The sequence below is a fragment of the Physeter macrocephalus genome, chromosome 11 (genome assembly GCF_002837175.3).
Source record: "Physeter macrocephalus isolate SW-GA chromosome 11, ASM283717v5, whole genome shotgun sequence".
NCBI classification, from domain to species: domain Eukaryota; kingdom Metazoa; phylum Chordata; class Mammalia; order Artiodactyla; family Physeteridae; genus Physeter; species Physeter macrocephalus.
This window is the reverse complement of record NC_041224.1, coordinates 86,679,691-86,707,184: the sequence shown is the minus strand read 5'-3', so window position 1 is coordinate 86,707,184 and position 27,494 is coordinate 86,679,691. Positions and strand designations below refer to the sequence as shown.

The 27,494-nt window shown below is 41.2% G+C and overlaps 1 protein-coding gene across 2 annotated transcripts in view; it reads left to right on the top strand.

Moving 5' to 3' along the window:
- The window catches only part of NTRK3 (neurotrophic receptor tyrosine kinase 3), a 296,832-nt gene that overhangs the window by 264,040 nt on the left and 5,298 nt on the right, over nucleotides 1-27,494 (top strand). Inside the window, exon 15 of one of the 2 annotated variants that reach the window (XM_055088207.1) lies at nucleotides 5,606-5,680. The exons of the other annotated variant lie outside the window; for it this stretch is intronic. Within the exon in view, the coding sequence (XP_054944182.1) occupies nucleotides 5,606-5,680 (75 nt within the window). The remainder of the gene's footprint in view (nucleotides 1-5,605; nucleotides 5,681-27,494) is intronic. 2 annotated transcript variants of the gene reach the window in all.

Here is a 27,494-nt window from a genome sequence, read left to right as displayed (position 1 = left end):
CCTTGAGTCATCTGAATATATGCATGTCCTGTAGCCCTCTACAGCATAAATTCCCTTAAAGGCAAAGGAACCCACTCCATTTTTATCATAGTGATGTTTCACATAAAAGGCGCTTAATAAAAGTGCTTAATTTAAAAATGTATTACCCTATGCCAAGTGTTTGTGATGGGTAAGTAATAACGGCCATTATTCCTTAATGGTCCTATAATGGTCCCCACTTGCCAGGTACCAATAGTCAGTATGTGGGGATTCTGGGTAGGTATATCTGGAAGATGCAGTGGCGTCACCTAAGAAAAAGCCAGCAGGATCTGATTCCCTACCAAAGGCCCAAACATCTGCTTATCAGTGAAAAGGCCTGAGAGAATGTCTCACAATAATGAAAACACCCATGAGACTGCAGTTAGCACCAGGAGGACAATTTATTAATGTGCACAGGGGACCAGATTATTGAAAGGCTGTGTGATCAAAGCATTCACTCCCAGTAGGCCAGCCTGTGTGGGGAGCCTGACCGCATTGAGGTTACATGAGGAAGAAATCAGAGCAAGGGAGTCAGATGAATCAAATGGTCAGTGTCATCTAGCTAAGAAATTCTGATATATCATTATTGATCTGATAGCAAGGACTTCTTGGCTTCCTAGTCTTCTGCTTAAATCCTCCTCTCTCCCCTGACTGAAGCCAGGAGGGGATGAACATTGCCACCATCAAATTCCATGCCCATCCTTTTGCAGGTCTCTATGATCATATTCTTTTATTATCTGCATCAGTCAGTGTACAACTGAGCCATGATGGCCTGGAAGGCACTCAGGCTTTTTAAGACAACCTTGGATGTAAACTCACGTTTTCATCCATTTTATGCTGATCTTAAAGAGACCAATTGTATTTTCTTCATTTCCAAACACTTGGGAGGGGTCACTTTATTGTCAGAGTGCCTCATGCTTTCCATGTCACTGGATTTCCTTTATACCTAAAAATGACTCCTTCTGTTGCTTTTAAGTCTAATTGCCTTGTTACCAAGTATTATATGCCCCAGGGATGGCAAGTAGATCTCAGGTACGTGTTCTGATGACCGGTAGTGATTGCTTGGAGTAGAGTGACAAGAAGAGCTAGGTGGCTGCATCTAGAGTCAGTGAAAAAGCATGTGGGATCAGCGGGTATGTCTACCATGACCATAGGAACAGGGATGCTGGTACCTGGGTCATATTGTTCCAGTCCTAGACTATCCCATCCCAATTAATGTCCTCAATTCAGAGACTCTACTGGACCCTTTTAGTCATGCTCTAACCTTAGCTTCTCACAACTGGAGGGACTGTAATAAGGCATAGGTGTGAGTTTATTGACTGCACCAATCTTTATTTTTTTGGCCAACAAAAAGAAAGCTGCATTTATTTTTTTTTTTGACATCTTTATTGTAGTATAATTGCTTTACAATGGTGTGTTAGTTTCTGCTGTATAACAAAGTGAATCAGCTATACATATACATATGTTCCCATATCTCTTCCCTCTTGCATCTCCCTCCCTCCCACACTCCCTATCCCACCCCTCTAGGTGGTCATAAAGCACCGAGCTGATCTCCCTGTGCTATGCAGCTGCTTCCCACTAGCTATCTATTTTACATTTGGTAGTGTATATATGTCCATGCCACTCTCACTTCATCCCAGCTTACCCTTCCCCCTCCCTATGTCCTCAAGTCCATTCTCTACGTCTGACTGTACCAGTCTTAAAGGATCAGGTACAGGGGGAGGGGTTTGCCAGGTGGGCTTGCATTACTGGAGCTAACTTAGGTTTATTTGCCCAAGTTCACATCGATGGGACTAGTATCCCAATATCCTAAATTATCTTCTACTAGCCTTTTTCACACACTTTAGCATTTAGCGGTTGCTGTTGTTTTAGAAGTTATGTACAGCAAAAGTGCCTAGTTCTTGGTAGATTTGGCTCCTTGTTCCGCTTTGCCAAAGTTTTCTGTGGCCTAGAAAGAACTCTCCCTTCCAGTTTTATGTCACCTGCAACTTTTATCAATATACCAGTGATGACTTTAAACGTATTTTTAATTTTTTGGAAACTTGAATAGCTCAAGACTTGGGTTTACTGCTAGAGTCCTGCTCTCAAGCACATGTTGGATCCAATTATCAGCGTCCTTTGAATGTAGCCATTCCATGGTTATGACTCCACCCAATTGGACTGTCCTCCTACATCCATTAACCTCTTTTTGTTCCTAAGCCAGTAGTGAGAGCCCTTGATAAATGCCATGAAATTTGGGTAAGTGATCTACACTGGCAAACTCATGAAATCCTGGCTAGAAATCAACTTGGAGGTCATCTTGTTGAACCCACTTATTTGACAGATGGAGACACTGAGCTCCAGATAAAGAGCAGGTGTTTCTCAAGCTCATGCATCTATTTGGCGGTAGAGTTAAAATAAGAACGTTGGTCTCCCATCTCACAGGTCCAATGCTTCTCTTTGGCCATCATCAAAGGACTTTGAGGTCAACCAGGCTATTGTATTATTCCTACTTACCAACCAGTAAACCGAGGCTCAGAGAGATTGGTTGGTATTCCTCAGATTGCACAAAAAAGTTGGGCAAGGCAGAGCTGGTTTCCATATTCTGATTCCTAAGTAAGGTTTTTTAAAGAATGTGAGGCCATTTGTGAATAGACATTTTAAGTGCTTTAACAGTATAGTACTGTCTCCATAAAGTTAGGTAGAGTTTAAAGTTGGAAGTGGCAGAGTAATTTAAGGAACTATCATGCTTATGCCAGGAACTGTGTCAAATATGTATTTTTGTAATGCTATGAAATATTAGGCCAGATTCACCCTCTCCATATCAACAGATTCTCATATCTGCATTCTTTCTCACTTCCCTCACACCTCACCATCTGTCACCTGCCCTGTTTCTAGCCCACCTCTTGCTGTGACTGTTTGTCTCACTCTATCTTGAAGTCTTTCTTTCTGTCTTCTATGATCTCTTTTACTTTAAAGAAAACTCTTCATTTGACCTTTCTGCCACCTCCAACTTTCATTTGTCTCCTCAACTACTATAATAGGTTGTGTTCATCTTCTGTCTTAATTTTTAAGCTTCTGATCTTACCCCTTCCTTGACTCTGCATTTTGGGGTTCACTAATTATTTCACCATGGCCAAATTCAGATTCCTTTCCTCTAAAGAGTCTAATCCTTTTTTGAACTAACTGTTGAATGACATTATCAATAACTGCCCCATTCCTTCTCCCGCCCCTCCGCTCCCCCCCTGCTTAACATCCGTGTTCAATGCCTTAATGATGCTCTATGATCTACTCCCCTTTATAGCCATTCTTTACCTCTTCTTCCAGTTTCTCTCCTTCCCATTGGAAGTTCTAGTGCCACCATTTTAGACATCTACTTTGGAAAGCTCACACACTCACATGGTTATAACCCTTTCTTGCTTTTGTGCAGAAGCTGTTTGAATTTACATTTTTAGCTTCTACCTCTTCTCTCTTTGATTGCTTAACCTGTAAGTCTCCCCTGGACAGTTCATTGGTGATTGAAACTTGTCTCGTTGGAGATACTACTCACCATGGTGACCTCCTACATCTCAAATAGGCGCTCCTCAGCCGTCTGGTGGCATGAACAAAAACTCTTTTGGGAGGTTCCCAGAATGGGAGTCATTTTTGAACTTGTCTCTTCCCCATTTGTACCTAATTCTTCACCAAATCCTGTTATAACTTTCTTCATAGCACCTCAACATCACTTGTTCTTTGAATGTTGGCAGGAACGATCCTAATTCACACCCTGATCAGACCAACACTTGGATCAGTGCGTGCACCTTCAGTCTCAGAGCCCTCCATCCCATACTTCTCAAACTTTTCATCATTCTGCCTGCTTGTTTAAAGGCTAGGGGAAATATAATTTCTCAAAAATATACATTTCTCACCCTGCACTCTGCCAGTCTCCTTCCTGTCCTCTCCCACAAGAAGCCCCCTGACACCTAGCCAGCCTGTCCCTCATTCCACAATGGCACTTGCTCATTCCCATTGTTTCATAAGGACTTCTGCATCAGTTTGCTAGGGCTGCCGTAACAAAGTACCACAAAAGTCTGAGATCAAGATGTTGGCAGGATTGGTTTCTTCTGAGGCCTCTCTCCCTGACTTGTAGACGGCCGTCTTCTCCCTGTGTCATCACATCATCTTCCCTCTGTACATGTCTGGGTCCAAATGTCCTAGTCTTCTAGGCACCCAAGTCATATTGGATTAGGGCCCACCCTGATGACCTCTTTTAACCTTAACTACCTCTTTAAAGACCCTTTCTATACATCTAGTCACATTCTGGGGTACTGGGGATTAATACATAAGAATTTGGTGGGAGGACAGAATTCAGCCCATAACATCTTCTCTTCCCAACTTCCCATGTGCTCTTTTTCTCATCTCCCCCTTTGTTTTTTCTCTCTGTCTGTTCCTCACTGCCATCAAAACCCAGTGATGGGGCTTCCCTGGTGGCGCAGTGGTTGAGAGTCCGCCTGCTGATGCAGGGGACACGGGTTCGTGCCCCGGTCCGGGAGGATCCCACAGGCCGCGGAGCGGCTGGGCCCGTGAGCCATGGCCACTGAGCCTGCGCATCCGGAGCCTGTGCTCCGCAACGGGAGAGGCCACAGCAGTGAGAGGCCCGCGTACCGCAAAAAAAAACCAAAAAACAAAAAACCCAATGATGTCCATTTCATTGTCCTCATGGGATGGTCTCCTTGGCATCGCCCTATTGGTTTACACACACAGATGTATTGCTTCATGAATGTGCTTCTTTTTTGATTCATTCCTGTGCTTCTCTGCCTCTGGTTTGACTGAGAGCAGGGACTGTGTCTCTTGTCTTCTGTCCACAGCTCTTGATTTGGGAGGTGCTTGAGAAATGCTATTGCTAAGGTAACGTAAGTTCCTTCTCTAAGGCAGCCTGACACACACCCCCTCCTCTGACTTCTCAAGAGGCTTTTTGAGGGAAAACGGTTTTTCCTAAGTGGTAACAGGGAAAATAAATGGTGATTCTGTTGACAGCAAGGAGGAGGAGGGCTGAGGCCCTATACAGATGACATCCTGTTAGCTCACCTCCTTTCCAAATTGGAAAGGCAGGGAAGGGCATCTGGGAGAGAAACTCCCAAAAGTAGTGATAAATTCAGTGATTTTTCTGCTGAAGACAAATATGTCCTCAGAAGCTTTGGAGAAGGTGCTATTTCTTGACCTAAAGGGATGAAAATTCTAGGTAAAATCTATCTCCTTTCAGAGGGTCAGTTGGCTGGAAGGCTTATCTGGTCAGGAGTAGAACCCTTGGAGGGAAACCAGTTGGATCTTGGTGGCTCACAAAGGAAGAAGCTGGTTGTCGTGTACTAGGAGTGGTGTGATGGTGTGTCTGCCTAGCCATGGACTCCTGAGTGAAGGGCAGTTGGGGTGAGTTGATGCAGTCAGCCTTTCTCTCTAGTAACATGGGAGACATGTTTGGAAGCTGTGGCCAAGAGAGACATGCCATTCAGTTAAGGATATACCCACCTCCCTTCTCCTCCTTGCTTTCGTCCATCCATGCTTCCTTCCTGTGCCTTCATCCCTTTCTTCTCTCTTCCCCTGCCCCCCTCTCTCCCCCATTCACTGTCAGGAAGGGCTATGCCAGAAGGGCCTGCTCAGCGTGTCATGGCAGCGGCAGAGGCTAGAAGCATCGGCAGCTTCCACAGTGAGTCTGGATTTCGTTTCTGGGGTCAGGGGGCTGGGTAGTCCACACACAAACTGACAGCTTGCAGACTTTGGAGAGGAACTTCCATGGGCTGGGGCTGCTCCCCACCTCTCTTCCCCTGCCTCCCATCATGGGGACATCGTTTAACATTCATGGAAGTTTCCTGCCAAAGGCTTTGATGTGCTTCGGATGTCTCATGGGCAAGAAGCATGGTGGGGGTGGGGGTGGAGGGGCCGGGGCCATGTTCTGCTAAAATGAGGTGCACATCTGGGAGAGCCGCCGGAGTTCATATGGCTGCCAGGGATCCTGTCCGGGCCTGCGCGTGTGGTAGAGGCTGGAGGCTCTGCATGGACTGTGGTTTGGCTGCTTTCTTGCATTTCAGGAAGGGTGCCTTGAGTTTTGAATACACATTGGATGCCTACACTCCCTAAGAGACTCCCTTTAAGGAACTAAGAGTACCACATAGACTTCAGGGTCTGAAAAACTGGAGGTCTCCCTGTTGACTTCAGGTGAAGCTTAGTCTAAGAAATTTGATGTTCAGGATAGTTATTACAGAGCTCCATGACTGAATCATATCCCTGAGTGTTGAGGGGAAGGTTTTCCCTCTCCCCATTGTAATTTCTACGGCAGTTTCTGGAGTGGAGATGGACATACTGCAGCGTTAGTCAAAGTTCCATCTGTCTTGCCTTGATCATCAGACAGAAGTGGATAGCTTCCTTCCACTTTTTGCCTAGAGGCTGTTTCCTTCTGTTTGGGGAATGGTCCACTTGGGAAAATAGAACCACAAAATTTACCTACCCAACCTTAAAAATCCCACACAGACTAGGAAATACGAGATCTTCTTGCCATCTCGAGATGCTTTCCCACAGGCCAGATGCTGTTTCCAGACACTAACTGGGTGTGTTGTAGTTCATTTTTAGGAGAGAAGCCTCTGGTTTCTATTACATGACATTATCCTGATGTCAGTCTTCTGGGTACGTGAACGGGGTTGCTTTTACAATTCCATTCATTTCTCTCGTGATTTGGTTAGGGAGGTAATTTAAGCATAGCTTCCCAAGTTCTCTCAGGATCCCACTTTTATAGGTATCTCTTCTTGGCACTGTTACCAATAAAGGCATTAACATTTAGGGTTTTTCAATGCTAACAGCTGTGTAGAGCTTGAGTTTATCAGAACATGTTTGCCAGTCTTGTGAGAATTTTGAAAGCAGGACCATTATAAGAGGTTAATCACTCTCATGCTTTTAAAACATCATATGCATTTCATTCACATCAAGGTAAAACTCTTGGTTTCAGGAGTTGATGGGCTTAATTAAAGTATCAAATGGTCAAATTTATGAATTAAGTTCAACAAATATTTATTATTAATCAACTATGTATATTTGACTGGCTAAACTTGGATGTCTCAGAGAATGAAAAGAGAAGCTACTAATAATTAAATAGATACCACAGGCATAAACTGGGACCTTCCCTGAGAAATTGGGACACACAGTCACTCTCTTCATATACTGTGAACTGTTCTAGGTGCTAAGGATACAACTGTGAATAAAACAGACAAAAATCTCTGACCTTAATAAGGAAGATAGAAAATAAAGATAAAGTAAAATATATTTCATGTTAGAGAATAATAGGTCCTTAGAAGAAAAATAAAGCAGAGGAGAGAAAAAGAAATGCTTGGTGATGGTAATGGTGGTGGTGGTGGTGGGGTGGTTGTGGTGTGTGTGTGTGTGTGTGTGTGTGTGCGCGCGTGCACGCACGCGCACGCATGCGTTTGCAGTTTTAGACAGGGAGGTCAAAGCAATTGAGTCTCCTGAAGACTGTAGTGTATTTTAGTTTATTTAATTTAGCCAAGGAAGGCTTTAATGACTTGGCTTAAATTTTTCTGAAACAAGTCAAATCTGGAAATTCTGAATCCAAAGCAAAAGAAACCTCAAAAACTTCAGAATGACCAAAAAAAATTGAGGCAGAATCAGGGGTGGCCATGGCATTGGAAGCATACCTTGTCTGTTTGATAGGTTTCATCTCCAACTAACATCACTGAGAGGGTGTCAGAAAGTGAATGAGGCTGTGGCTTTATCCACTTGGGGAGCATCTTTGTAGAAAATCCCTCAATCTTTGACTTTCCCTGGCCATTCAGGATAGTTCGAGGCTTTTCTTCTTCCATCTGGTGTCCTTGGGGGTAGTAAGGGATGACAACTCACATTTATTGTGCACCTACACCTGTCAGGCTCTTTGCTAGGGGCTCTGAGTATGTTTATTTAATTTACACTGCTCTCGCGAAGAATTTATCAAAGTCTTACTTTATGGATTAGAACACCGACATTTAAACATGGAACTAGAAAATTGTGCAGCCAGGATCTAAACCCAGGTGAAAGTAAATCTGAAACCCTGCTTTGATCAGTGAGTCTCAGCATCCATCCATAGATACCTGTTGGCAGGAAGTAGTAGAAAGAAAAGAGAAGTAGGGGGGCTTCCCTGGTGGCGCAGTGGTTGAGAGTCCGCCTGCCGATGCAGGGACACGGGTTCATGTCCCTGTCCGGGAAGATCCCACATGCCGCGGAGCGGCATGGCCCGTGAGCCATGGCCGCTGAGCCTGCGCGTCCGGAGCCTGTGCTCCGCAATGGGAGAGGCCACAACAGTGAGAGGCCCGCGTACCGCAAAAAAAAAAAAAAAAGAAAGAAAGAAAGAAAAGAAAAGAGAAGTAGGACTCGCTGGATTACCACAAGGCCCTGCGGATTGGCTGATGCGCGTGGCTGGACCAGGAGCAGATGTGTTGGGGTGATTGTACACGTTTTTGCTGCCTGTGCATGGCCGTACAGCGACTCCTGCGGCTTCTCCTTATGTTGTTGTCCTTGGGAATGCGGAGAGGCATGGACCATCTGGGGGGCATGAGAGCTCGTCTTCCTGTTGAGGCATCCATCCTAGGCAGAGGTGGAGCTTGACTTCAGTGTGTCCTGGGTTCCTGGGTTTCGTGCACGCTGGAAGGAGGGCGGTGCATGGGTCTCTGTATAGATAATAGGGTTGGGGAGAATGCATGCAGACGTCTGAGACCAGGCAAAGGTTTTTCAACAGGGGGTTGAGTGAAGAGTTGAGTTTGAAGAGAATCCTAAGTTTCCTGACTGCCTTTGTGAATGGAACCCACAGGCTGACTTCATCCAGTCTTGGGACTGCTATTAACAAGAAGCAGGAAGTCTCTGGACCACATCTTCTTATGGTTATACTTAACATTGATATCACTCTGTGACCTTGTGTCTATTTGTAATGTACATTTACATACTTCTCAGAAAAAAAAATTAAGTAGAATCTTATTTTATGCATAAGATGGGCTCTTGGTAAAGTGATGTGGTAAGCAAACCACCGTTTATGTGCACCAGAGAGAGCTGCTGCAGCAAAGTGAAGGATTATTTTGGGATCTCCAATAACCCTCTCCCGTTTTCCTTTTACGCTAAAGGAGGATCTTTCCACCTGCGATGCAGTTATTTCCTTGGACTTCTGTAACATATTTATCCAGAGGTCTCAATCCACGTCAAGGCAATGTCTCTTAGTTTCACAATATGTCGTATGGATAGAGAGAAGTTATTACTCTGTCATTTACTCAGGATTTTCTTTACCATCACAATGTCAGAATCACTTAAGAATATACTCCAGGCACTTGAATGTCCCTTACTGTGGTCTTCCAGCTTGGATAATGGCTGCCCCATCAAATCCTGGTTCTTTTCTGCTTATAGCCTGTTATCTAGTTTCCCTCCATCACTTTGAAACTCACGAGCTAAGGAGAAAATCGTCATTCATCTTCCTCCATAGGATACTCTTCCCTGACTTGTCTTGGAGTCCCCTCCCTGGCAAAAAGAAGCAAGAAAGCAAACTACATTTTCTTCTAAAATATGAACCCATTTCAACATCAGTTGACTTCTGTCTTCTGCATCCATGTGTTCTGTGGTGTACCAATTTGGAACAGGGGTAAAGATTAGAAATGTCTGCTTATCTTTTAAGCTGACAAGGATATTCCTTCTTTCACTGATTACATACTGACCACCCTGCCAGTCACACATTAAATGTCTTAATTCTAGAAAGGACTTTGTTGCAGCTAGAAAGACAATGCTGGGGTCTTTGACCCAAGTCTGTGAGGGTACATGGTCATAAGTGAGTCCCAGTATGGGAACTTGCTTGGAGACCCTAGGCACACCCTTTACACCAGCATGCTGGGAACCCAACGGTGTAGCTCCTCACCCCAAGGAACCCAGTTTTTCTAATTAACCTGAAAACACATACCCGTCTCTTTGCACACCCAAGGCACAAAAGGAGAACTCAAGTTGAGCTTTTTTCACCCCCTCTCTGCATGTTAGTGTTTTTCAGCCATCACGGACGGAGGTTGTAGGGTGAATCAAGCTGTGGTGAAGTTGTCTATGAGCTAGAGAGTATTCTAAAACACACTAGGACTTTGACGGAGTCAAAAACCAACATAGCTGAACAGCCTTGAAATTGTGGGATATGATTTTTCACCTTTTTGTTGCTATTCCAAGTCTTGCCACGTAAGAGAGTGAAGACTGGCCTTTTGGGAGGGAGCCTAATACATTGTCCTGTGGGAGATGCCTCTTAATTATGTGGCATCTCATGTCCTTAAGTTCAGGGAAATTGGTTGTGTGTTCCCAGCGTCAGTCCTTTGGGTTCTCACCTGGAGATTTCCAGAGATAGGAGCTCTGCCCGTTCAATGGTAATTAATCTTTGAACTCCAGTTCTCTTGGCATTGCTCTCTGATGATCTGAAAATAGATGTCTCAGATCAGAGCAAACCCCCAGAAGAGCATGCTGAGAGTTCCCTGGAATGGGGTGGGGCCCAGGGCTTCACGTGAAAGGGCTCTGGGGAGCCAGAGGGAAGATGACAGAGAAAAGAAGGGAACAATCTGGTTGTGCCATAATGCCGCTAAAAGGTGCCCCTAGCATTTTTGATGGAATTCTATACTCCTTGTTCTGGATCTTATCTTCAAAGTTGGTCAAGTCCATTTGCTTCCACAATTCTTTGGGGACAGATGACTTATGAGAAATCCATATGTCTGGAAGGATTGTGACAAGACCTCCTGTCTGGAGATGCTGGTGGAAGTAACATAAGTTCCGCTATCTCTTTTGCCTGGGTCTGCTGGGCTGGTCCCAACCTCTCTTGAGCATTAGCTAGTTCCTCTGATTTCTGCCACCTCCTCCCGTGCTGGCATTTTTGGCTAACCCTAATGGAAACTAGATGTCTGATGCAACCTGCAGCCAAACGCACTGGTTTTGGGCAGGTGCAGTCATACAAGGAAAGTTTTCAGTTCAGGTGCTGATCTCAGAGCCACATGTGTGTAAACTGTGTCCCTGTGATGCTTGGTGGCTGGTGAGACCCTGGCATGTGGGTACCAGCACGCAGAGCAGGAAAGAAGAAAAGGGCACTCAGGGGGTGAGAGAAGGTATATTGTGATTCCATCCTAGCTGGGCAAGTTGATTTCTGTCTGGGCCTCTGGGATCTCTCTGAGTCTTTCTTCTTAGGTTCATTTCTAGAAATCAACATTTTATTCCTAGAAATAAAGATGAACTTGAGAGTTGAATTTTCAACTGTTAGATCAAGATTCTTTTGGCTACAGGTGACAAAAAACTTAATCTATCTTAAGCAAAAAGGCAGTGTATTGTCCCAGTAATCACCAAATCCAGATTTAGAACTTATTTCTGGGGTGGCTTAATTCTAAGACCCAAATAAGTCACCAGGCTTGACATATGTTCCTAGCTCTCTCCCTCCTTCCTTCTCCTCTCTACTCAACCTGCCCATCATCCCTCCATCTCTCTCTGCCTTCCTCTTTCTCTGCCTGAAACGATGATCTTAGAGAAAGAGACATTAATGGGAAATAGATTTCCAAACAATCAAGGCTAATGAATTTTGAAAATTATGATGATACATGCTGCAGGAGCTGAACAGATTATCTGGGACCTAGGTGATCACTAACAAAGACTTGTGTTCATTGGGGAGGCCTTGCCACGGGGAGCCCAGCTGAAATAATCAGCCTCACTTCTACAGGAGTCAGGCCAGGCATCACGCAGAGAAAATCTGCAAAGCAAAGACCGAGGAAGCAAAGCCTGTGACTGACTGCTTTTTCCAGTCTGTCTACGAGGAGGAACATATGATGTTTTCCAGTGTCATTTTTATGAGCATTCTCTGGGCCGATGTTGGCTTCCATCTTCCTTCATTGAATCTGCAGATTTAGATATTTCTGAATGAAAATCCTCTTTAGCTTTTATGGGTGTTTTTAGAGAAAACAAATTCTGGGATTTCTATCATACTTCCCCAAATCTGCCACCTCCAGCCCATCAATTTATAGGCCTGAAAACTTTTTTTACAAGTGAGTCTTCCTTCAACTTGAAAATGCATAAGAACTCTGACTTGGGGGTGCAAAAGAACATTGGTTTTGGAATCAGAATAATTTGGGTGTGAGGCTTGGATCTTTCACTCTTCAGCCTTTTGAACTCACATAAGTTGCTTAACCTCTTCCTCCCTCTCCTTCCTTTCCTTCCTTCATGCAATGCTTTTGATAATAATAATTTCCAGAGCCAAGGCATATTGAGAGGAGTGGATGAAGCAGTGCATTTTGTCTTATTTATCATAGATCCTGGCCCAGTATAAACACTCAGTAAGTTTTTGTTCTACATCCCTGTTCACTGGGACAAGCCTTCCACCTCTGCCCCAACCTTGAAATACTGAAAGAATCTCTTTCTACCTCTGTTGCAGTGGAGACCAGAGGTTTAAATAAATTAAGATGAGGGCACTATGCTTGCGGATTGCCTACCCCAGACTTAGCCTGGCTCTACCTCCTGGGAACTCACTAAATGACCCTGAGTAAGATATTTCATCCCAGTTTCATTAGAAACAAGAAGCCCACTTGCCCTTATCCTCCTTCTATGCTTTTGGAAACATGAATGTGTACAATAGAGTAGGAATGCCTTTGAAAAAAACCATCCAACTGTGATTACTGGCTTAGCATTTAAGACTTTCTCCTGGGTTCATCCTCAGAGCAGTCTTCCCCCTCCTTTTGACCTTGAGGGAGAAGCCAAGAGGTAGGGCTTGTTTATAAAGGGAAAAGGAGCAGCCCACAGCTGCAGGCCTCAGATGATAGCTTGGGATGCCAGATGCTGTGTGGAGGGAAAGCTCCTCCAGCCCTTTCATCTGAGATTACCCTTGGCTCACACCCTTCACTGCACAAAGGCACCCTGGGATCCAGTTGTAGAGTAGTGGACTGTGTGGAACTAGTGGGTCTCAGAACTCTAACCTTCTCCCAGGGCTGGGAGGGGCTTCACCGAATCACCGTATTTTGGAACTAGATGACCTAAAAGTCAACTAGCCCAATTCTCTTCGCTCACCCTACCAATTTTATAAATGAGGACCCAGGGGCCCAGGGATGAGCCAGGTGGTGTGATGTAAACCTAAGGCAGGGCCCTGGAGCTCCCAAGTTCTGGCCCATTGCTCTTCTTGTCTTGCTTGGAACACACACACACACACACACACACACACACACACACACACACACAAACTCTGGAAAACCAGGCTGCTGAGGCTGCTGATGTGGCAAAGGACCTTGAGATGAGCTGTTGTTCAGTGCTCCTGGTATATTGATGAAGATAAGAAAATTTTGCTTTGGACAATCTCATGCCGTTTTCACATGGAGAAGAAGCGTAGCAATCCTCTGGTCCAACTCTGTCCTTATTGCAGATGTGAACATTGAGACCAAAAGGAAGCACAGGGTGCCAAAGCCACAGGGCGACACCCTGGTAGAACTGGGACAAGAACTCAGTTGACCTGAGTCTCAATCCAGTGTTCTTTTCACTGGGTTCCACGGCTTCCCTTGGTGTCAGATCTTCCTTCCTGCTGCCTTCCTCCCAAGAAGCTGGAGGCCACCCGTCACTGTAAGGAGGGTGGCTAGGTTAACTAATACTCTTTCCTGGAATTTCTTAGGGGAAGGGCTAACTAAGAACCTGTGATACATAAAAATAGTAGTGGTATTAACAAGTTGATTAATCACTTGGCAGTTCGCAGAGTGATTCAGCTGCTATCACCTAACCGCAGGCTTCCCTGAGAACTTAATCCTGTTATTTTTTCTAAGTTGAATCCCCACCTTTAAATGAGGATGGAGAATGTTATCCACTGGTTCATTTTTGTGGTCCTGCCAGAGATCCAGCCGGTGATCTGTGAGCTCTCTCCTCTCAGGCACCAAGTGTCCTGCCTTTAGAATTGAAGGGTCTTGTTTCATGACTCCGAGAAGAATCCCTCTTTCTATTGGGTGAAGAGGAGCATTCAGTTCTCCAGAAAGGTCTGAGGGTGAAAAGTTGTGTATTGTTCACCTTCTTGCCCTAGTTGGAGCTGCTTCAGCAACTAGTCCGTGGAGGGATTGCAAGTTTAATTCCAGCTCAGGGAAGCTAGATAAGGCAGCCTCTAGTCTAAGGAAGAGGTGCATGTTTTTTATGTCAGGTCCCATGATGCTCTTCCAAATTCCCTTTGCCTGGGACGTAGCCATTGATGGTAGGCTTCTGCTGTGATATGTATTGTTTACTGAAGTAATTAAAATATGCAAAGTGTTCCCTGTCCCTCATTTTGTGCTTCTTTCCCAGCCACTTCTGGCATTTTTGGTTGGCAGTTAATAAAACAAAAAGGTGGGCCCAAAGGCCCAAGTCTCCCTCAGGTTAGAATGATTAATTTGGAGTGGTTTGGAAGTAGCAGATTTTACCTCTAGCTACAGCCGTGCCTTTCTGGCTGATGTGTTCAACCTGCACTAAGCACTGTAACTGAGGGATGGCAAATGCTTCATTAAGAGCACAGGGCAAGTGGAGGGAGGGGGGAGAAAGGAGGCAAGGGTTTGTTTGCTTCTTATGGCAGCACAAAACCAAAAAAGACTTCTCTTTCTGGGAAGCCCAACACTGAACGAGCCATACCCAAGGACACCTGAAATTTAGTTCCTAATCCAGCCTCAATCTTTACCATCACCAAATTACCCCCATCTACCTGCACCCACAGAAGTTCAAAACCTATCCCCCTATGTTATCTAAATCCTCGATGTGGAGTACGCTTCTTGCAAATATGGGCTAAGATAGCAATGCTACTAGCACAACCATAGTGATAATGGGGACCATTGTATTGATACTTGCCATGTGCTGGACACTGTGCCAAATGCTTTACGTGGATTATTTTATTTAATCCTCATGGTCATTTTAGGAAGTAAATACCAGTTGATGTTTAACATATGGAGAACCGAGGCTCAGAGAGGTTAAGTGATTTCTGGAGGTGACATGGCTATGAATTTGTGGCCTTGTGTCTAACGCTGTATCATGATGTTATACTGCCTTTGCTGTACGATCTGCTTAAGGGTGGGCCACCTTCTGTTCCCATTCTGGGGACCTGTTTCTGCACCCAGCAGCTTTTTTAATGGGAGAGCTTATGCTTTTTCAACAGCATTGAGTAGAGCGTGCAGGGTGCAAAGTTTGTTAGAGGCTTTAGGTCTTACCTTCCACTGACCCAGAAACAGCTACCTGCCTTTTCCAGCCTCTGGCCCAGAGAGATGAGAGATGTGTGAGCCACATGCATCATGACCCGAGGGTTCTCACAATGAGGGAAATGCGAAGACCGCAGCTGGCCAAACCTCTTTTAGAGACAGTTCAGAAGCAGCCCCTAATGATGGCAGGTGTCAGACCAGCACAGAAATCCCTGTCATTGTAGGAAATAATACTATACATCAGTACTTTCAACGGTAGTCTCATGCTACTGGCTAGGCTTTATAAACATTCTCTAATTAGTCCTCACACATTCTGTCTGAGACAAAGATCAGGAGCACCAAACAGAGGCTGTTTTAAGCTGTCTGTTTCTGGGACAGCTGATTTGGGACCCTCGCAATGGAAGGGCAAGAAGGTGTTCCAACGACCCAGGCACTGGGTCTGCATAACAGATATTATAAATGGCAGGTCAAGTGTGCCAGGCTGTTGGAATCTTGAAATTAGAGAAAAAAAAAAAAGCCTTCAGTTAAGAAGGCCACATAGTCTAGCCTCTCATTCAAAGCTTAAGAGGTGGGGACTCAGCCTGAGCTTATTTACAGATAAGGCCTCATTGGCTTTCAAGGGAGGCTATTCCAGCGATTATTAGAAAAGCTCTTTCTCTCATGGAGCCATTGGTGCACATCTGCTGGCTGTTCACCCCTGCTCTTGGATGGAAAGCCCAGGCTCATAAGATGATATCATAAAACTAGAATCGTGATTAAAGAATTCAATGCTGTCGTCTTAAGGCTGGTGGGATATTCTTTCAATAGGAAGTATTATTGCTATTGTTATTAATGTCTCTGAGAAGATGGCTGGAGGAGACGATTATAATTCGGTTTGCTTTTGGAGGAAAAAGATCCCATCTTAGTCTTTGCTTTTTAAAATTCAAATTATCTTGTTCTGCCTTTTTTCCCCTGAGGCCTCTCTCATAGGCTATGCAGCCACTAACTGGCCGGGTCTTGTCTTTCCTGAGATTCACATTAGGTGCACTTCCTAAGTGTCTAAACCCTGCTTTGGTAAACAGACAAATATTCCAAGGATCCGGGTTTGGTGGCCACACTGCTCCTGGAAGCTCCTTCTAGCCGCTCCCAGTGTTTGTAGGTCGGATTGTCTTGAACTCACAAAACCCCTAATGAGAGAGATTTGGAGTATGGCAGTGGATTAACTTTTAGCTTGGCCTCTATTCACCATGGACTTGCTGACATTCCATTCTTGAGCTGGTTTCCTTATCCATAAATCAAGAATGGTGTCTCTTTGTTGTAAGGGTCACTGAGCAGAATGTCCAAGCCCCTGGAAAAATTGAGAGGTGCTATTCATTCATTAAACATAGACATTGAGAAATTAACATCTTTCAAGAAAGATTTTGATCCAAAGTCACATGCACGAGCGTGTGTATTGAAAACCCACCATGTCTCTGTTCCATTTAATATCTCATTTAGTGTCTGTACATGTTCTGTGTAGCTGCATCATTGTCCCCATTTTATACCCTAGAAAGCTGAGTCTTCAGAGGTCAAATACATCCCCTAGCGTTGCTTAGCTAGTAAAGGGTATTGGCCAAGTTATAAATTATCCTTTTTGCTCTGTTGGATCTTCTGTTTCTTCATCCTATACACACATTTTCAATAGCAGTGGTTATATTTTTCAGATTTGCGGAGGCATCTAGATATTTAGCAAAGCCATTCTTGCTTGGAAGGGATTATCTTATTTTTGCTAAATAAATCTGAATCTAAACCAAAATCTATCAGTGCCTGAGCTGTACAGGGTAAATTAAAAATCTAGATTGATCACAAGGAGGCTTTATCCTCCTGCCTTCCTTTACCTATTGATGTTTAGCAAGCACTTGGGGTCTGAATGGATCAGTCTGGATCCAGTGTGATCCATGGATCTGAGCTGAGCTGATATCTCCAGCTTTGTTCAGCAAGTTGGGCCCTTTTAACAACATCCCTCAAGTTTGTTTCCATGAGAAGATATGAGTGCAGCCAGGAGGCTCCACGTCTGGGCATTTGGGAAAGAAGACCAGAGCCAAATCATTTTTCAGCCCACATCTTTGAACTTGCAATGTAGGCTCTATAAAAATATACATTGTTTGGGGCAGTAAAGGACAATGAGTTCTCAGAATGAGTGCCAGCATTTAGACAGGATTTAGAAAGAGGAAAACAAAAGGGGAAGTTATAAAAGGTATGTGTTCCTGGGGCTTCCATCTGAGAACTTGCTCCCGGCAGATGCAGCTCTAGGTAAGAGAGTTGGGCAGAATCACAACGGGCCTCTTTATCCTCTAGGCTCACACTGCTAAACAACTTGGCTTTTAAAACTCCTTGTATTTTTGGAAAACTCCAGTGGTTTTTCCTAATCCTGGGGCTAGAGGCTCAGCCTGAAACATGCATTCCACTAAAGTTCTCCTAAACGGACATTTCTTGCTTAAGCCGTCATAAAGCCCTGCTTTGAGGGAGCAGTTCTATAATAGTGTCTTTGTGAGTTTCCTCTGCACCTTCCCTTCAAAGAATTCCAAGCACCCATTAGACCTGGGGCCGTGGTCTTCAGTTTGTGTTTATAAGAAGTTACATAATAATTTGCCCTACTTGATTGGGAAGAGGAAGAGATTAGCAGGGCCGGGTAGATAAATTAGGAGTTTGGGATTAACGTGTACACACTACAATATACAAAATAGGTAAACAAGGACCTACTGTATAGCACAGGAAATTATATTCAATATCTTGTAATAATCTATAACGGAAAAGAATCTGAAAAATTACAGGTATGTGTATATATGTGTGTGTGTGTGTGTGTGTGTGTGTGTCATTTTTCTGTACACCTGAAACTAACACAACATTTTAAATTAACTATACTCCAATTTTGTGTATATATGTGTGTGTGTGTATGTGTGTGTGTGTGTGTGTATAACTGAATCATTTTTCTGTACACCTGAAACTAACACAACATTTTAAATTAACTATACTCCAATTTTTAAAAATGGTTAAAATGAAAAAAAAAAAAGCAAAAAAAAAATACTTTGGGCCTTTCCTCCTACATTTAGGTCATTTATTTCAAGAGGTGTCAGAGGGAGATTTTCACCAACTTCATATGTTCGGGGCATGAGCGACAGACCTGTGTTTGTATCCATGACTGTACTCACATGCATGTGATTGACACATATGCACATATGTTCATCTAAACAGTCTCCTTCCCAATGTATGGATGTGTGTGTCTGTATTGGATGTAGCTAATACTGATATGCAGCCCGTGTGGGTGAAAACCCCAGACCCTCGGGAATAAGAGTGGTAGTGATTTTAAAGACTGTGTTTAGTGGCTGGGACTCCTACCTGGGGCATGTTCAAGGTGACTGCCCCCTGCCCGGATGATGAGCTGCTCAGACGAGCAGAGCTGGGTGTAAGAGGCAAAGCTGCTGGGGCATTTGGGAAACCAGGAGACTTTCCAGGGGATGAAGAAAGCATATATGCTAAGCCTTTTATTTTCCTTAATGCATATGGAGACTCTTCTATGTGCTGAGACATGCAATTAAGAGAGATTAAAATTGAATAAATAAAAAATAATGACACCATAAATGACAATCTTTATGATAATCTCCTGATTAGGGTATTTTGCCATTAATGTACATTGCAAAGTTTCTATAACTTTTCAGAAAGCAACTGCCATTCTCATCTGCTTTAACAGATTTTGACATGGCCCATATAGATTAGTGATTACAGAGGAAGCTTGAGTCCTTCCATTGGTATCAATAATGCTCTGTATTTGCTCACCTTTGCTGGGTCCTGATTTCTTTATCTGGAATATATGGGTCACTTTGTCTCCTTTATACCTTGTCGGAGTTATGTGAGGATAGACATTTTGAACTTCTGGGAGAGAAGCGGGCTTCCGTATGTCCTTTGAAGAAGATGCCTCCTTTTCTGTGTAATTAGATGCAGAGACCTGAGAGCCTTCTCGAGCTCAGCTGAGTTTCTCTTTAACCCACAGCCGTGGGTTCCCTCTGACTGCAGGGAAGTTGGCATCATTCTATGGAAATAAGCAAGACAATTACCTTGTTCAGGAAAGGCAGTCTTCGAAGAGAAAGCATGGCTGTGGGGAGGGTGGAGGAGGGGGGAGGTTTGCCTCCCACCGGGAACACTCTGCCCCAGGGCATCCTGCCCCCAGAAGGAAAAGAAACCTGGCAGCCTCTGCGGCCACCCTGCTTTTCCACCCCTCAATCCCACTTACTCCTGGCCCTCAGGGCAAGGCTGGGAGTGAGGGCTGAAGGCTTGAATGAAAGAAATGAGGCTGGAGGATTTCAGGCAAGCACCTGAGGCTGGAGGTGAGGCTGTAGTTTTTGCTTTCCTCTTTTCACATCCTCTCCCAGGATACAGCTGCAGGCCTGAGGATGGGTGGCATACAGCCTTGGGGAAAGATAGAAGTTAGCCAGAGAGACTCTAAACTTTACACTCTAGATGCCCAGGCTCTATACCTGTCATCTTTAAACTTTAATGCCCCTAAAAGAATTTTGAAAAACCATGTATGTCCCTTTGCGTGTTTTAAGTTGCCATCTAAAATCGACAACATACTTTTAAGTATGTCATTTCCACAGCGTTGTAAATATTGACATTAAAAAAATACATCTCTCCTTTAATGCTAATGAACTTTAAATACCAGAGCAATTTGACCCATCATCTATAAAACACATGAACAAGTACTTAAACACTCAGGTTTACATGGTTCCTTCTTCTTGAATTTATATTTTCATTCCAGTTTCCCTACCAAATTTTATCCTTATGGATTCTCATTTTCTGCATGAAAGCCTTTTATTGGCCATTCTATCATAATTTAGTGTGACAGAAATATATACAAAGATTTAAATGTAATTTTTAATGCCCAATGACCATAAGTTTCTAGATATTAAGAGGTTTGGATTGAGTTATCATTACAATTATTAGTAATACACAGAAATAGGCAGTAGATCAAAATAATGTATATATATCACAACATTTGATGAATGTGAAAGATAAGGTGTACAATATTTTTGGAAATACATCTTATATTTTTCGATTAGTTTGTATTCATTGATGAATATTATTTATTGCTAAGGTATGGGATTAGGTTAAAGTTCAGGATCAATTCTATTACTGTTTTTTCATTTTTATAAATATAAGAAATGAGAGACGTTATTCACAATAAACAGGATGGGAAAGGAAAGAATTTTGTTACTGTAACGTGACAATTCTTTGAACTCATGTCTCATTTTTTGCCTAAAATCACATATTGGTCTCTTATCAAAATTTCTTTTTAATCTTCTCTCAGCTGATAATTCTTTGAAGTCTGTCCCCCTTCAGTGGTTTGAAAAGAATTGGAAACCACCAGACTTGCAAAAGAATTTATTTCCCAGTCACTAGAGACATTCATTTTCAACACCCATACCAATATTTCACAGAGTTTATTCATTTGTCCTCTGTAGGTTTTCTATCCTAAGATTTAGAATGAGTGAGAGATTTTGTCTTTCCTTTTGAGAGTGGCAGGCGTGTGTGTGTGTGTGTGTGTGTGTGTGTGTGTGTGCGCATGCACAATTGGGCAGGGAAGTTGCTGGACCACAGTGGGTTCTCAGTGTTAGAAAAAATCCATAAGAGAGTTGAGGATCTGCATAATCCTTCAAAACTATCCTTGCCTGGGTACCCATTGGAAAGACTTCATGTATCTCCAAAGTTATGTTACTGAAACCATTTCAGTGGGCACTGCAGTCTATCTCTGCCTGTTACACTCCATGGAAATTTTAGACTCTTACCCTTTAGGGGGAGTGAGAACCACCTGAGCTATACATAAAGAGTGCATTTCCCTGTTGACAATAACGAAGGAATGGCAGTGAGGTGGATGGGCCTAGAGTCTGTCAAACAGAGTGAAGTAAGTCAGAAAGAGAAAAACAAATACCGTATGCTAACACATATATATGGAATCTAAGAAAAAAAAAAGGGTCATGAAGAACCTAGGGGTAAGACGGGAATAAAGACACAGACCTACTAGAGAATGGACTTGAGGATAACATGTGTATATGGATAACTGATTCACTTTGTTATAAAGCAGAAACTAACACACCATTGTAAAGCAATTATACTCCAATAAAGATGTTAAAAAAAAAAAGAATGGAAACAACCCAGTCCTATCAATAGTGGATTGATTGGATAAACTGTGGTGTGATCATGCACATGGAGTCCTATCTAGCTATAAAAGGAATGAGAGAACCCCAGTGGGGGAAAAAAGTAAAGTATGTAACAGGTATGGTATCCTACTTTCGTTTATGAAAGTGAGGAAAATGAATATAATCCATATTTGCTTATGTTACAAACAATAAAAGAATAAACTAAAAACAAACATAAAATGGTTGCCTCTGGAGGAGGAGGAGATCAGGGTGAGGAGAGTGAACAGAGATGGAACTAGTCTTAGATTTCATATACCTTGATTTTTTGGTTTGACTTTAAAACCATGTAACGGTTTTTGCATCTTTGTAAAACATTATGTCGAATGGGAAAGAAAAAGCAAAGCAATTCTTAAAAATCAAAAGCAAAATGAAACAGATAAACCTGTGTATTAGGTTGGTGACTTCGTCACTCAGAGAGGAATTATTTCACATGACTTTAAAACATAGCAATGTTTTAGGTATGTCCCTAGTAGGTATATCTTAAAGATGAAAAGAACTGCAAAGACTGTAGACAGCTTTCAGCAATCATGTTGTTAGTAATGATACTTGAACTGAATTTGAAATATATATATTAGGATAAAGCAAATAAGTAATACTACTAATGTAAGAATCAAGATTTTCATCATAGGAAAAAAAATACAGATATAAAACCAAAATCAAGTAAAAGCTCTGTAATTCTAAATTTGAGTTGGAAAAATCAATATAAACTCCTGAAGTATTTTCTTTCGAAAGAAAAGTTTTTCCTAGTTATTTCCATTATAAGGACCCAGAAATACTGACCAACCCAACAGCAGTGAGCATTCCTGACTTCCATAGTGTGTTCTCTAAATTCCATTGTCCACCAAAAGGATCCAGGGTTCCTTGAAAAAATGACTGAGTCTAGGGCCAGGGCAGCAAATGGACAAGATGAGCCTAGGATATTTTTTCTTGTCTGAAAGCAAGAATGCTATCAAAGACCACTGGGGTTTGGTGAGAGGTGCCAACTTGAAGAGGCTGCTACTGGCCAAAGATTGAACAGTGAACGTCAAAAAGAGCAATTATAATTGATGGAAACACTTCAAATGTATTAACACACACACACACACACACACACACACACACACACACAAGCACACACGCAAAGAACTGATGATGCTTCTCAAAACCAAAGTAAAACAAAACAAACCTCTCTCACTGGTCACCTTTGGAGGATGCTAGGGAAGGGACTCATTATTCTGAGAACTGGTAAATAAAAGGGGTTTCTAATATAAACTGTTATCAGTGTAACCAAATAGTTAGCGAAGGAAAGTTTTTATTCATAGAAGATTTCCAGCTAATCTATGCAGAGGGAATGCTAGAATTAGAGTGTCACCCTTGTAAAGCCACTAATGAAATAATGGATCTGGGCCATGATCATCAGTGGCTGCTGACATCATTAGGTAAAAGGGAACTTTGTAAAGGAAGATCAGGCTGACAGCACCCGAATCCACAATAACAGAGGTGGTGGAAGGTATTACTCAAGGTAGTGTAATCCGAAGATCTCTAAGAAGTTATTTTATTTTTAGACTCATTTCTTGGAATTTTCGTCTTATTCCTATATATTTCCTATTTTAAGGCTCAGCTCTCAGATCCTTAATGTATCTCATTGAGAGCTTGGATCATTAGCAAGAATTTCTCAAGCAGTACCTAAGCAAATTACCTTATCTTCATCTGTGAAATGGGGATACTAGGGAATTCTACCACATAGTACGAGAGAGAGGATTAAATGTGGGGTGTGGTAAGACGGGAATGGAGACGCAAACCTACTAGAGAATGGACTTGAGGATATGGGGAGGGGGAAGGGTAAGCTGGGACAAAGTGAGAGAGTGGCATGGACATATATACACTACCAAACGTAAAATAGATACCTAGTGGGAAGCAGCCGCATAGCTTTGGGAGATCAGATACAGGGAGATCAGCTCGGTGCTTGGTGACCATCTAGAGGGGTGGGATAGGGAGGGTGGGAGGGAGGGAGACGCAAGAGGGAAGAGATATGGGAACATGTGTATATGTATAACTGATTCACTGTGTTATAAAGCAGAAACTAACACACCATTGTAAAGCAATTATACTCCAATAAAGATGTTAAAAAAAATGTGGGGTGTGTGTAACATCTAGTGGCTGATATTTAGTGTGCATTAATTAGGACTATTCTTATTAAGATTGTTATTTCAGCCCATTGCTTGCCTGGCTAGGTTTCACCATGGGGATATTTGTCAGTATTCTTTTTACCAAGGAAGGATTTGACCACTACCTTTCCCAGACTGCATCTCTCCAATGGGGGAGAAGGACACAAGAGTGCAGGTAGCTCTTAAGGAAAATCAGTGTAGTCTAGGTGGATCTATGGGAAATATGGACAGTCTAGGAAATCAGGTTTATTCTGCTGCTCACTACACATAGGGCACAGTCATTGCACTTTATGTGTATTATGTTTTGTATTTAGTGATGTTCAGTTGGTTTTTATATACATCATCTCACTTTAGATATGGCCGTTGCTTGACTCCTATGTTGAAGATGAGGAAACTGAAGTTCAAAGAGGTTAAGAGCTTGTCAAAAGTCACATCAGAATACAAGCTTCGGACTTCCAACTTATTACTTTTCTTTGTTATATCACAGTTCACTTGAAATGTTTTAGTCCACTTCTGGAGGAATGTCATATAAACTTCACCCACGTTGGTGGTGCCGCCCAGCAAAAATCTTGATAAAATTCTTCTTAGTGGTACCTCTGTGGCCAATTAATACCCTTCTGATAATTTTCTGCCCAGACGCTGAAGCTCATCAAAGTTTACACCAGCACACTCAAATTTTTCTTGCGGTAAACTTGGAAATTTCAATTTGGAATGGCTTTTCTGGATTGTGTATAAAATCATCAAATGAGGCAAACAACCAGCATCAATTTGGAGGAATCTATTATTTACCATTTTTCATCAAGAAAAATGTTCCCATATTCCTAACCTCTTTTTCTTTTTATTCAAGAAACCAGGTACAATAAACCATTCCACTAGATTGTATCAAAAACCCAATTTTTCTTCAAAAGTAATATTTTGATTTAGAACGTAAATAAATTAGGTCCACTGGTTTTCCTTTAGTCATATGTTTATTTTTTTTCTTTTATTGTTTAAAATTTTCAAATGTGGCACACGATTACGATAAAATTACAAACAGCATAGAAATACATACTAGAGTAAAAAAAAAAAAGAATTTTCTCTTTGGTCGGGTTCTCACTCTCACTTTCCTTTCTAGAGAAAACCACTGGTTTAATGGCTAGATTTCTGGACATTTTCTATGCAGTTACAGAGTTATATAATACGTTATTGCCTTTTAATATATTTGCTTATGCATACACATTTTTACATAAATGAGAATGCTAATATATATTTTTAATGTTTTGCATTTTCCTTTACTATATCCTGGACGTATTGACATATCACTCTACATAACTCTACTGTATTCCTTTTAACTGCTGCATATACATTTAATGATGAACAAATTGCTGCCCTTAAAAACAATGAAATAAAATATCTTCAACGAAGTATTTTTGCTTACATGAGCAAGTATTTTTCCAAGACTTCTAGAAGTGAAATTGCTGGATTAAAAGACACTTAACATCTTTAGTGTGGACAGATTCTGCCAGGCTGCCCTCAAAAAAGGCTACCCCAGTCTTAGCAAGGAATAACTCTTCCTCAGGACCTCTCATGCACTGGATAATACCAGTCTCTTCATTTTCCCCACATAATATTTTTAAAAATGTGTCTTTTATTGTTTTAATTGACATTTCTTCATGTGTTTGTGGCCATTTGTAGCTGTTTTGTGAATCATCTACTCTTACCCATTTGTAGCTGTTTTGTGAATCATCTACTCTTACCCTTGATTCATTTCTCTGTTGGATTTCTTGTTTTTAACTAATTTAAGGAAGCACTTTATAATATATGGATTTTAATTCCTTGTTACATATATTGCAAATATTTTCTCTGTCATTTGTCTTTTAACTATGCTTATTTTGTATTTTGCCATGCAAAAGTATTGAATTTTATACCAGTGGTATCTCTGAATTCTGTCCTTTATGGCTCCTTGAACATATGTCTTATTTAGGAAGGCCTTCCTCTCCTGAGGTTATCCAAATACTTTTCTAAGTTTTCTTCTAATATGATTATTGTTTTGTTTTTTATGTTTAGCTCTTTAATCCATCTGGAAATGATTTTTGTATATGGTGTGAGGTAGGTATCTAAGTGTACTTTTTAAATGAATAGTTCATTGTCCCAACACTGATTACTAACCTATCATTTCATATATTAAATTCCAGTATTGATACATGGGTCTGCTTCTGGTCTCTATTTTGTTCCATTGATCAGTGAAATTGTCTATTCCTATGCCAGTAACACAGTGTGTTCATTCCTGTAGTTTGATAATATGTTATGCTATCTGATACAGCAAATATCCCTTGTTTTTCTATCTCAATTATATCTTAGTTTTTTTTAATCAAATATTTACTCCTCTCGAATTTTGGTATCATATTGTCAGTTTCCATATATCATTCCATTCAGGGTTTTATTTAGATTGTGTTGAATTTGTAGATTAATTTTAGGGAAGAATGAGAGGTTCATGATATTGAGTCTTCCTATCCAAGGAAAAGACACATCTTTCCATGTATTCAGATCTTCTTTTATGTTTTTCAATACTTTTCCTTACATAGACCTCGTATATTTTCTGCTAAGGCTATACCTAGGAATCTTAAACATTTTGTTGTTGTTGCTAATGTAAGAGCATGTTTATTTTCTATTGAATTTTGAAGTCATTTTACTAGTGCATGAGAATAGTCTGATTTTTGTATATTCATTTCATGTCTGGGTAGCTTACTAAATCATATAATGGTTCTAATTGCTTTTTAGCTAATTGTCTTGAACTGTCATATCATATGTGAACAATGGTGTTTTGACTCCTCCTTTTCAGTATTTTTACCTTGTTTTTATTCCTGCTTTATTGTACTGGCTAGGGCCACCTGAAAAGTATTGCATAAAATCAGTAATAGAAGATACCTTCTATGCTTTCAATGTTTTATCAGTAAATATGACATTTAGTATATTAAAGGAAGTTACCTTTTATTACTAATGAATTAGGGCTTTTAATCAGGAAAGGGTGTTGGTAATTTTGGGCATCGTTTGAAAGAATGGCTTTTCTTCTTTTATTTTTACCTTATGTTTACTTTGTTTCTTCTCTTGGAATTTCAGACTTCCTGTGAGGATAATATATGATTGGTTTTTATAAATGCCTTTTAGATAATTGAAAATAATATGCAACTTTTTCAGGAGGCTGAAATATACATGCATCACTCATATATATCAATTAAAACTCATTATTTTTATTTTTTAAATGTATCTTTATTTTTGTTATCTTCTTGATCTGTCATTTTGCAAAATAAGTGTTTTAATTTTCCATTGTAATTGTAGCTTTGTTAGTTTTCCTTTATTTATAACCTGTTTTACTTTTTATACATTTTTGTTGCTATCTTAATTGGAGCAAAAAAGCTCATAATTTTCATAATGGCAAATTTTACCATCTTCAAATATAATATAGACCACTTTGTATCCATTTAGTTCTTGGCTTTCTGAAATTTTTTCATATATGCATTCAATTTTGATATGTTCTATATTGAATATATGACATATTCAATATACTATATATGAATTATATTCTCAATGTATATTACACATATTGAATATTATCTATTCAATATATATTATATATTCAATTATATATTGTCATATATTATTATGTATAGTGAATATTATATACATTGTATATTCAATTTTTTTTACTGTTTGTTATATTTTTATATTCTTTCAAAAGTTTCAGTATTTTCAAAATTCCTTCAAAATTTTCAGTATTTTCTGTTATTTCCTTTTAAATATGTCTTTTCTAGATAACATGCATCTTGATTTTTTAACATAAATGTTTCTCTTATTTAAGAGGTATCATATATAACCCATTAATTCTTATTGTTTATAGTGATATTATTTAAACTTCTTTTTCATTTTGTGCTATTCACTATTATCCCTCCCCCTTTTCGTAGTCTTTTTGGTATTAG